This window comes from Cariama cristata, unplaced genomic scaffold (genome assembly GCF_000690535.1).
Source record: "Cariama cristata isolate BGI_N322 unplaced genomic scaffold, ASM69053v1 scaffold18509, whole genome shotgun sequence".
In the NCBI taxonomy this organism is placed as follows: Eukaryota; Metazoa; Chordata; class Aves; order Cariamiformes; family Cariamidae; genus Cariama; species Cariama cristata.
This window is the reverse complement of record NW_009635465.1, coordinates 1-12,738: the sequence shown is the minus strand read 5'-3', so window position 1 is coordinate 12,738 and position 12,738 is coordinate 1. Positions and strand designations below refer to the sequence as shown.

The 12,738-nt window shown below is 39.2% G+C and overlaps 1 protein-coding gene across 1 annotated transcript; it reads right to left on the bottom strand.

Moving 5' to 3' along the window:
- Positions 1-8,019: 8,019 nt before the first annotated feature.
- FBXO22 (F-box protein 22) lies at positions 8,020-12,359 on the bottom strand (the record flags this gene model as incomplete). Its single annotated transcript, XM_009707574.1, has 4 exons — positions 8,020-8,714; positions 9,949-10,114; positions 11,122-11,286; positions 12,268-12,359. Coding segments are annotated over 4 exons (853 nt in total), but the record flags the coding sequence as incomplete, so codon positions are not given.
- Between the last annotated feature and the right edge of the window lie 379 nt (positions 12,360-12,738).

Genomic DNA, 12,738 nt, shown 5'->3' with positions numbered 1-12,738 from the left:
TGTTTCCATAATGACACATTACCTAGCAGCTCATTATATGGGATTTATAAGGTTGTATTGAAGAGAAAATTAATTGAGAAAACTTCAGGAATTGAAAGGGGAGAAAACGCAAAATGCAGATTTCTTCTCTCTGAAATAAACAATCTGGAGGTGTATAAAAATATAGGTGCAAAGAAAATGTCGAATAAGCTTCTGTTCCTAGGGTGTCTACTACATGCTCTAGTGTCAGAGAAAATAGTGTGTATTTTCTATCAATGTAGACAAAAGTACAGCAAGACAGAGAAGAAAAGACATGCTGTTACAGCGTATAAGGTAAGAAGTCAAAGAGAAAACTGTATTATAATAGCTACCAGAAAACAAAACAGAAAAATACATTACCTTCTGAGGACTCATGTCAGAGAAGTTAGGGTCCAAGTCAAAGCTCAGCATCTGAAGGGAGAATCTGAGGGCACCAAATCAAGTAGAGGACCTGATCCAGAGATTAAGTTACATAAAGTGCAAAAAGATCACTTTCTCCCCATACTAACCGATCTTACGTGTTATTTTCTGGACTTCAAACCTTTAGCAGATACTCTGAAGGAAACTGATAATATTGGTTTAAAGGCTAGGAAAGATAAAAGTCATTTTTCATCGCATAGGGACATGCCACTGTTCAACAGAGAGTTCAGGAGACTTGTAGCAGAACTGACAGCTACATTGGAATCACTGTTACCTAAAATACTTTGCACAGCCTCAGTGAAAATTAGTCAGAGACGACTGCTGTTAGCTAACTTCCATATGTTATTGATCATGAGACATTCAGACTTAATAATTTTAAAGTTTGGTATACTATTTTCATTGAAGAAGGAAAAGGCTTGTGGTGATCTTAAATGGAAATTCAGGAAGGAAATATTAATAGAAGATGTAAGAAATAAATGGACTGAAGTCATACTCTATAAACTCCAAGAACCCTCTCAGCTTTGTAGACAGACATGGAATAGTTATTCACGGTTACCAATCTTGTTTGCATTATTTGGGAAACAATTTGTACAAAAAGTGAGGATGAATAAACCAAAACCATGTTTAAATGCAAACAAGTTGATTTATGAAACAGTGTTATCTTTGAAGGAAATCCTATTAGCGATTCAGACTGCTTCAAACCCATTGCATTTGAGAACATTTCAGCTTCTGAAATTGATTATTTCAATTCACAAGCTTTGTGAATATGACATTCAGGTCAAAATGAGGTCAGGCTACAAATTCATTTTAAGGTGGTCAAATGCCACAGAAAGTATAGGGTAGCCAATGTTACATATAATTTAATAAAATAGTACAACACTGTCTAGCAATGCTTGCTTATGAAATTAAGCAAGTAGCCCTCTGAGCAATAGAGCTAGGGAAACACCGGTTCCAGTGGATCAGATGTTGTGGTTGGAGTCACTGGAGTCTAAAAAAGTGTTATGTGTATATGCAGGGATGAGTAATAAGATCTGTCTTCTCCACTTGACTGGGGTTTTCATGAAACATAAGATCTCATGTCTTTAAAATTACATCTCCACCAGTTGAAATGTTATGGAGGGAAGAAAAGCAGAAAAGGCTGATTTCCTAGGAACCTCCACTAATATGATTACACAACAATTTATTATAGTGTTATGGCAAAAATTCTTTTATACCTGAGGATCATGTTTTCCTTCCAGAATCTTGTAGAAAGGTCTCTTCATAATGTGTTGCAAAAACCTTTTGATCACTTGCAGAATGAAACGCCAGCCAGTAGCAGGAAATCTCTTTATGGACCTAAGAGGTTGCTTATATGTTACTCAGTAGATAATTTTTTTTCATTAGTAGCCCAAACAAACACTGGGGCAAAGTAGAATGCAAGGAGGAGAAATGGCTGATCAAAGAAAACAAGATTTCTCTGTGCTGCATAGTCTTTTGATTTATATTGTTAAATATTAAGTGAGACCAATGGGAAGTCCATGTGGTAGCACTTCCCATTTTAAAAGTACCTTCAATGTTGTGTGACCCCTTCACAATTTACTGCGCAAAAAAAAAAAAAAAAATTTTTCTTCTGGCCCTGCATTTTGAAAGAGCGGTAGAAGGGCTCTGATAGTATGATTCAGTTATTTGAAAATGGAAAGCAGGGAAGAAATGGGGGAGAGAACTTATCACAATAGAAAAGGTGTCTGTGCCATTGCTTTCTGTTGTGAGTGTTCTTGAGTAACAGCTACCGTACTGAGCAGAGTCCAAGCAGAAAGGGAAAGCTGTGAGCTTACCTGAAAGGCTAAAAATTCCTGTTACATGTTCAGAAAAAAAAAAACCACAAGAAAAAAACCCAAACAATCACAAGATATGTGCCTAGAAGGGACTATCCAGGGAGAGCGAGCTTTAGCCAAAGGTGGTTATGCGTTTAACATGGAACACCAAACTCTTCTACATTAAAAACCAAAACAATACAATACAACCCCTCACTTATGTTCCTTGAAAAAAAAAAACCACAAGAAAAAAACCCAAACAATCACAAGATATGTGCCTAGAAGGGACTATCCAGGGAGAGAGCGAGCTTTAGCCAAAGGTGGTTATGCGTTTAACATGGAACACCAAACTCTTCTACATTAAAAACCAAAACAATAAAAAACAACCCCTCACATGTTCCTTTGGCATTTAGCATCTTTTCAGATTTAAAGGACATCAAGCTAGTTCCCGTAAAAACTGAAAGGACTGGGGTTTGTCTGGATAAGAGTTTTCACTTGTACTATGAGCTTATCAATGTTAGGGATATTAATGAAGATGTGTCTGTGTAAGTTTGGGAAAAAAGATAGAACTAAATTGTGTTATGATTCCCTGGAAATGTTATTTAGATTACCAGAATGCATATGTTCAGTGTACCCCTCTCAGTTATAATGCCTTTTGTTGACATCTATATACTTAAATGAAGAGATGGAATATTCCTAGATCTGGGATTATATGGAATAATCAAAATAATCCACAGATAAATTGTTTGCTTTTTGTGGTTAAAATTAGTGGAAAAAGTGCTTCTTTCAAGAAAGTACTGCAGTATTTCCTGCACTTTGCGGGAAAATGAGCAAATGAAAAAACCCCAAACATGTGCATGCCTAACGTTTAAAAAAACCCCACAACCTTTTTCATTATTGTATGTAACATTATCTGCTTGTGCTTATCTGTTCTTGCTTTTCTTGTGATTGTAACGTGTTCAACATAATCTGTATGTAATGTTGGAGATCAATTTCTTGATAGCAAAATACCAAATACAAGTTTTGTGAAATACCGATAGGCAGGTTGCCACTCGGTCCCACGTTTGGGACTGATACTCCATAAAACCTTTCACCAGGAATTATTTCTATAGCTAGCTAAAGGCACGTAAACAGAACCTGCAGGTGTAGAACCTGAAATAAAAAGAAGATACCGCTGTTTTCATGCCCCAAATTAAAACTACAACCAATTTCTAACACTTCTAAATGCACCTCTATGTCAGTTTGTGTTACATTTGAACTTTCTGTTTCAGTGTACATTAAAAGAGGCTGTTTTCAAATTATCCTCTTAATGTAAGTAATGATATTTGGACTACAACTTTTGTCCAGGCAAATGATGGGCTGTAAAACGTAGCTGAGCGTTCACTGGTGGCATTTTTTAACAGGGCTTTGTAATTTGAATCTATATTGTACATTCTCCATCACAGAATTTGCTGCTGTTTCAAATTATTCAGTCATTTTCACCAGTTCTGGAGATTCTAAGAGAGTTCCTGTTTTGAGGGGATTAGTGATTGCTCTTGCTGTTGCCATACTGACAACTCAGCTAAGATGAGCTTATTTTAAAAAAGCTGCTTCTAACTCTTCTATCTGTGAAAATTTATCTTGAAAAGGTGACATGACTACCACTGATTCAGTGATGTGAATCACTGCGAAACATTTATTTTGAGAATTTTGTGTTACCTGCTAATCTCAGTGAGGATCTAGCTGTGAAATGTAATGATGGCAATTTATAAGTTGGTTTTTAAAAGCATTTAGAAGCACAAATCCCATTGATTTTGGAATAAAGTTTTTCCTCCTAAATTATCAAAGCACTTGGAAAAAAAATGCAATTAGCTATTTCTCTGCTAATAATTCTAACAGAGGTATCCAAGTAATATCATTTCTAAGTAATCCAAACCTATCTTATGCCTTCCCTTTGGGGGATAAAAAACCCAATGCATCCAGTTTTTCACTGTAGCTATACATTCTGTTTAGGAAAATACCCAACATTGCTATGAAGTGCTGGTAGGATAAAATAATCAGTACAAGGGTCTTACGATGTTTGAACTCGTATTTGTTTGACCAAAAACTGTGGTACAGGACCAAAGCACAGCACCACCACAAGTGACCTCAGTTTACCTTGCTGCACACCTTTGAGCCTGTAGTTCAGGAGACACGTTCCTAGACAGAACACTCTCGAGGCTAATATGGAGCCCCTCCGGAACAGCCTCTTCTGCAACCTGTGTCTGGCTGACAAATGGGCTCAGGAACAGGAAAAATTTCAAGAAATTTGATAATTAGAGTCCAATGTTTATCTTACCTGCTTTTGTGTGCACAAAATACAACTGCTGTATCAAGATGGAATGTATTTGAGAGAGCCACCACAGACTCATACAGTTAAAAAAAAAAATCTTCCCCACAATAATGAAAAAAAAATGAGACAGTGGGGGAAATAATTGTTTTCTTAATGTTTGCAGAGTACTTAGAGATTATAATATAAAAAAGCCTATGAAAGACCATTTAAATTTACATGTTTACTATCTTTGTAACTTCTAACTATGCAAACTTGCAGACCTCAAATGTTATTTTCCTGTATCACTCCAGTGAGTAAAATACAAGTAGGCATCTGAACGGCCAGTGTTTTTTAACTTGTTCTCTCAATTGGCAAGACGCTACGGGTTCAGAAAACCTAGATCAACACCAAAGTTGGTGTCTTAATACAAAAGCTAATGAACACCACTACAGTTACTTCTAGTAGAGAGAAGTTCTCCATTTTTAGAAAGACAAAAATAAACTAAGAGGGTGTAATGACACTGAGTGAGTTTTGAGGCAGGCTTTGAATTAAATTAAGAATTAATTAATTAAGAATATGTAACCACTTGCTTTTTCAAAATTCAGTCTGAGGTTTAACATTCTTATCAGCCTTCTCTGCTGCACACTTAAAGTCAAAGCTTGGCTGCATCATTTACATATTTTGGTTTACTGTTCCGTGCCAAGGGGGCATGATTCAGTCTGACTCATTCATCTGTTAAAATAAGGCTTATTCCAATATTAACTAGGGCCAAACCAAATCTGCACAAAGTAACAAAACCCCAGTTCACGATCTTTGCAGTTTTCTGCAGTTTTTAACTGAAATTGCTTTCTGGCAGTACAGTTGTGACAATTTCGCATAGTTTGGCTCCTCTTTATCAAATTATTCTCGCTTTCTTGCAACTGCATATTGTAGAAACACTTTATAATGAAAGGATTTCTGGATTAGCAATTTTGAAATAAAAATTACAGTAATAATTTTATGCTCAGTAATTGCTGTTTTGGTTGTACATCACACTGCTTGCCTATTATGTTTTGTACTTTTGAAACCTACAGTTCATTTAATTGAGTACTGCATTAAGAATATGCAACGAAACATTATTCATATTCAAAACATGGGCAAAGAGAATGTCTTTTACCTTTTGTCAGCAAAACCATCACTCCTCCCTGCAGGTCTTGTGACTTTGAAAGTTTACTTTTTTTCTTAACAAAAACAAAATCCAATTGTGGTCACTCAGGGATTATATTCTCTTGCTGCAAACATATTGCCATCACCACTGTAACTGCAGAGAATCATGTTTAGAGCAGTCATGCTATTTGCATTTGCCTCAACTGCTGAATAGTCATTTAACTAACTTTGTCCAATTTAAAGCCTCATGGTTATTTTTTGAGTGACAGAGGTATAAATTATCGCACTGCAAAACTTTCTATCAATTAAGAACAAGCTGTGCCTTTTGGTACGTGCACCTTTTAAGCAAATACATTTTGGGTTCACTCAGGAGTTGTTGTGGTTGAAGAGCAAATGACAGTGTGGAGGCAAAACGAATTTGGATAGCAAAACAGTTTAATCAAAGATGTTGCAATTTTATCGATTATACCACTTCCCTGTCACTTGGAAGACATGACGTGCTCTGGGCAAGACAGCGTGGCAGTTCTAGCCATGCAGTACATGGTTCTGGGGTGCCCCACGCTCACCCCCCCCCCACTCCCTGGAAAGATGATCCTGGACTCTGGTGCAGGCTCTTGGGGCTCCCCCCAGCATCTTTTCTCTATTATGTTTACCTCTTAAGTGCCCTCAGCTACCAGACTGGGCGGCTACAGGACACGGCTGATGATTAGCCCCTTCAAACCACAGTCTCATTTCCTGTTTTGCTGCGCCATTGTTGGAGCTCACCATCTGCTTCTTCAGACCCTTCTGGACACGTTTGCGCAGTTGTTCAGGACACATGGTTGATCATACTTCATCTACTTCCACTGCAGCAAAAAGTTAGTTAAAGTTCATCGGCTTATGCTAGTGGCGATGCTGCCTAGCCCTAACTCACGCTAACAGCTAGAGGAATCCTATCTGTGTAACAGAAATTAAACATTTTCTTTGCCTCCTGTTAAACCTGTAGCTTATGCAGACAGAAAAGGCCAAACATGACATGCCGGTTAAGCTGAAAAAACATGTCTCCAGTTCCCACTGAGAGGCTTCTCTTAAAATTCAAGCATACACCATTTCCAAATACCTTTCCTTCTAAATGCAGTAACTAAACATTTTCTAAGTCACACCCACACTTACTTATCTCCTATCCCTCAAAGGCCGCTGGGAGTTCACAGCTCATCCTCTGTCTTCTAATTGAAAAAACCCCACATTATCAACACAGCCATGAGAAGGTGCTGTCTGTGCTCAGCACCCGCTGAAATCAACAGTTAACTCTCAGAACAGATACACCTCTACCTTAGCTCGTCAGGCCAAGTTCAGGAAAAGTTTTAACTAGACATGGGCAAAAAGTTGCCACCTGGAGTCCAGGTTGGTACATGTAAAGCAAAATATTATTTTTTTGTACAACATACAGCTACGTATTGTCTTTTAACTAGACTGAAAATGGGCCAGCTGCCTGATTTGGCATTTAGAAGTGTGGTGAAATGGTACAAAATTAATCTTATTTCTTGTCATTCTTTTACTAAGTGAAAATAAAAGGGAGGAAAGAAAAGGGAGCAAATATATTATTAGCGATACTGAGACTATGCTGAATTTACTTACTTGAACTTTGCAATACTGCATTCCAGCTGCAGCAATCAAAACAAACGACTGATGTAAAAGCACGGGAAAAACATGCAAAAGCACAAGTCTTGTTTAAAGGCTTCATATAACAGAACATAGCTAGATCTTGCATGCCCCACAATTTCAAATTAAACAGCAAAAACCTTTTAAAGGAACTTAAAGATACCAAGTAGTCTTAATTTTTACCAGTCTGCATTTAAAAGTTTACAATAGAGAGCATCATGCTACAAAAGAATCTAAAAGAAAAGGCAACCAGTACATTTCAATTGTGTGAACTTAAATACACGAAGACTGAAATTGCTGGTACACACGTGTCTGAGATTATTCTAAACCGGATATTTAAGACAACTGAAGTTCAAGACGGTGAGACAAGCTGAGATTGTAACTGAATGACACCTCTTTAAATCAGAGCTTTTTCTCTAAGAATAAGAGGAGAGGTACTTTTACGTATTTTCATCTTTATTTAATGAGCACTTTGTTATTTTTCACTTAAGATTTTCATTCATTTTATCCAATAAAACCATTCAGTTTTGTAAATAGGGCTCTGGGCAGGTTGTGCATCTCTCTTGAAATACAATCCAGGAAATGGTGGATTTTATGCATCAGTATTTCAGTATGCATCAGTAGTTTTTCTGGAGTGTTTTACATACATAAACAGAGCACACCAAAGTACTGTTTCTTTCCTCGTGTTGGTATTTGGACTGCCATTTGTGCAAACCATTCTCATTTTGGAAGAAAGAGGCTTTCTTCAATTGCAGAATTCCATCAAAAATCATTTATCTGCAATTCTGATGTGTACAAAATACAAAGCTTTCTCACAGCTATTATATTAAACTCTATTCCAACTACAAGATTTGATAATATTACCAAAACAACGTTTACATTTTGGAAGGGGCTTTGATTGCAAGATGTCCACTCCTCCAGTCTTCTCAGCTTTCTGGAATGAAACAAACAGCTCACTGAAGCATTAAAACCACATTTACGCTTGGTTTGCTTTAGCTGAACCAAGATGAATAAGAGTCATAACGGTAGTGTAACCATGAAGCAGGTCATCCTTTATGTCATTGCATTCTCTCAATACGAAATTCCCAGTAACTATTCGATCACATCCTATTTCCCCATGTCCAAAAAAGCCAAAGAGGGGAACGTTTGGAAAAAACTTCCTAAATGCATCTGCTTCCATATTCCTTTTGGTTTTATAATGCCGATATCCTCTGCCAACACACGCAAACATGAAGCCAATGGTGTTACGCTCGGGGATGTTTGCTGCTTTGAGACGCTGCATGGCGGCTTCTGCTGTCCTCTCATCAGCTACATCCTGGTCTAACAAAACAGTGGCGCTCTGGATCTGGGGACCGCTGAAAGCCAGCCCGACCACACCGCAGGCATCACCGGGCTGGGCACTGTGACTGAAAGGCAACAGGCACCGAGTTAGAGGACGTTCCAGGGAGACCACTTCCAACCTGAATAAACTTCCGCTGTAGCAGAAGCAGGTTTCAAAGCAGACCAACATCCCAGTGATTCTGAAAGCCACCCATAGTTAAAAAACAAACCAAAGCCTTCAAATTTTAGCAACTTTTTTTTTTAGCAACTTTTCACAAGGAAAAGCATTCACATCCATTACCAAGGATTAAGCGTAAGCCTACCTTTCAAATACATGCCAAATTCAGCAGTTTGTGTATGTCACAGCTCTCTCAATTCTAACTAAAGTATTAGTTAAACTTAAGACAAGCAAAGATACTTGGCATTTACATATCAAACCAGGGCACCAGTCAGTAACGCCTTCAGATTCAGGTTCCTTTAAGTCTCCTTGGTTGGCCGGGACACATTGGTTTTGGTAGTTACCTACCTATGCTTTATTAGCAATAATTTAATATGCAGTCAGCTCCCTTATCCAGAGTAACGGTGGAGCTGGCATAAATCAGATGCAAGAAAAATGCTGGTATTACTATGGAGTCCAGACCTACGCTGGCGTGAGAGGAGCCGGTGGCAATGTCTGCACTGCACTCCCTCGCACAGGACGCCCCAAGGAGGATGCACCAGCACATCAGATGGTACAAAGGGCGCGCCCTGTGCAGCAGAGCAGCTGGAGCAACCAGACCCCAAATGTGCCCTGCAGGGATCCTGGCGTAGGGAAGGGGTTTAAGCTGGATGAGGTCTAGCTCGGTCCTGTGAGTGCCACGTCCTTCAGCAGCGGCAGCGTATTAGGTGTGCTCCTGGGGCACGGTCCTGTTTGCATGTTCAGCTACTGCTCTGTAATGTGAGCCAAACCCAAACTGATACAGAAACAAAATGTTCACATGAACGGCCTCTGTCACAATGAGTGATAATTTATCTGCAAGCCAGAGAGTAAACACGCTGCAATAACACACATAGGGTATCTGAACCTGGAAATCTCCTTTGCAGTGGGTTTCTGCTAGCTGGGTTTCCAGAATCCAATTTGTAACACAGTCATACAAAGCTTCCAGCTTTTCTGGCTAGATCACCGTGTAGCAGTTAACTTTGTTCTCTTTAAAAAAAATATTATCATTTTACTACTGTTAACGGGCATTTCTAATATGATATAACTAAAAGGCTATGGCTTCTGCTGTGTTTCTCCCATTTTAAAACTTCTTTAGAATTTACCTTGAAGAAGATACCTACTTCTCAGAGGTCAGTGATGTAAAGCTTTCCACTTGTCCCCCTGCCAGGATGATGCTTTTCTCATTCAAAGGATTGACTATTTGATGAAGAAATCGAGTAGCTCCAGACTTCCAGGAGTTGTAGCCAAACAGAAGAACCACCCGGAGATCTGGGTTATTCTTCAGACCTACAAACAAAAACAAAACGACAAACACCAATCCTCTTATTTTTAAATCCTGACCCCTGAAGTCCAACCATTCTAGTCTCTCCTCAAATAATACATCACACCTAGTAATGGCTTTCCATTGCTGTAACTGGGAAAACAAGGCACAAGTTGCCCAGGCATTCAGGAGCTGGGCTGCATGCCCCACGTAAGTGAGAATTTCTGAAAAGAACCTAGCAAGGAAAAGACAGCTGCATCTGCTTCCTCGAGCTTTCCAGTTCTTCAGCAGAGCATCTGAGTTTTACCACAGCCTCTGAAGGCACAGCTCTTCAGTTTGACTTGGCAGCCTTAATCGTCCTTTTAGAGATAAGAACCGAGCGTACAGGTTATTCAAAAACAAGACAGAAAGTAGCTTTACCTGAAAATTAAATAAATCACACATATCAGCCAGTTGCTTATCCCAAGGCAGAAACTCCCAGGTTCCTAGAAGACTCAAGAAACCCTCATTATATTACTCTTCATAAATTATCTACCCCGCTGAGGACACAACGTAAGTAATGTAAACCGTGTTTACTGAAATATGCCATCTTCTGTTCTACCTTTCTTTGCTACAACACCTGACTTAGGATCTAAATGCAAAATTTTTTTGGCGAAGAAGAGAAGCAGCTCCTCCTCACTCACTTCTAAATTGTAGTGACAGGAATCATTCCCAATAGCACAGGCTGATTTATCATTATTTTTAACCAATTACAGGCCGCTCAAAACCTAACAGCTCCCTCTGAACAGCTCCACTTGGAACTTAACCGAGGTAATCAGAGATCAATACTCAGGATAACTTAACCTTAATACTCCAGAGAACAGGAGGAACAGAGATGCATAATTACCAGCTGCAGCCCTACAGAGCCAGAGAGTGCTCTATGAATGGAGTTAGGACAGAAGCTCTTGGTTCCACACACAACTCCATGCTGGTGCCTAAAAAAGCAACACAACACTTCACAAAAGCCCAAATAAAGGGGAGAACAAGGACATACCTGCTTCAGCAAATTTACTTTCATCAAAGACCCTGTTCTTCAAGTCTTTAGAAAAATGGAAGGTGTGAATTTTCACCCCATCAATTTTGGGAAACAACAGAGCAAATCCAGCTTCACCCTCTTCAATTTCTTGAGGCTGATTGCTGCTTGAACCCATAGGGGTAACTACAAGGATACAAAACCAGACATCTTGTGTTCAGTTTCTTTGCTGTGTCTTTACTGTTCAACGATTCTAATACTTTTGTCTACGCTGTAACACAGATTAAAAAAGGCAGAGCAGCTCAGGTGATGTAAAACATGACAGCTCATTTCCATAACAACATATCTAATTGACAACAGGTGTCATTTTTTTGTTGATATTTTAGAAAGACAAAGCATGTAGGAGTCCTGCTGGCTATAGATCACTCTGGACAAGGAGTCGTGGATATATTTGGACATTTCCCCCCAGCCACACCAAATATAAAACAGTTGGAAAACAAGCACTGTCCCATACAGCTGTCTCAAGCCTTCCTGCCAACTTCTGCAGGCACGGAAACATACGCAGATTTTTAAGGTGTTACACAAGTGTGCAATGACAGCAGAAAGCAAACTGACACAAATATTGGGAGTGTGTTATTGAATCATGCTAGTGACAACAAACAAATACCCTACTTATGCTGTGGGAAGAGAATTTAAGGTGAGAAACCAGGAAAAAACTTAAAGGACTAGAAAAAGGCTGACAAGGGAGACTGTGAATTTTCCATAGTTATTGTGTATGCCTCCTGGTAGACCATAACAAACAGGTACATACCAAGGACGTCCTGTACAGTTAGTCACAATATGACTCTGAAAAATACAGATAAGTCCAAGAAACTTTCGTTACTGCTCAATTAAATCAACCCTTTTAATTATAACTGCATCACGGGAAGCAAGAATTTAAGCTCCATGTGATTTAGCAGCGACACTGCAAACTCCTTAAAATTGAAGCTAGCACTGAACAGGGTAGGAGCAGAACACGGTAATAAATGTAAGAACTCTCCTGTCAGCCTGCAGGACTATGCTTTCAAAAAACATATGGAATTGTGATAAACAGGAACTGGAATAGATGTGCAATATGCTGGACACCTTCAAGCTGATCTCTCACAGAATCACACGTTTTCCTCCTACCTACAATCCCCGGGGTGACCAGTCCGAGAACCTGACATCGCTTTGGCAACAGTTTTTCAAGCGCAATTGCTGTTTCTTTACTGTTTCTTTTCCTGGCTATTAAAATAATAAAAAACAAAAAACAAAAAAGGCAGAAAGAAGTAAACGTGAGTTGTTCTGAACAGTACTGGAACAAACGCTGCAGTCAGTCCCATCCTGTCTAACCAATGCTGCCCATCAGCGGCTGCCCTGTTAACAGCATGGCAAACCGGTACAACTTGGTGAGAGCACAGGACTGCTGGCGTGCAAACAGAATCAATGTCCTCCAGGGAACGGGAAAGGAACTCGTCTACGTAACATAACACGCAGCTACAAACTGCGTTCATACCACAAACGCAAAGCTACGCGATCACGTTTTCTGCAAAAGATGTACTTCCCCTTGAAATTCAAACTGACAGCACGGCCTTTCGGCTAACTTGTTTCTACGCGCTG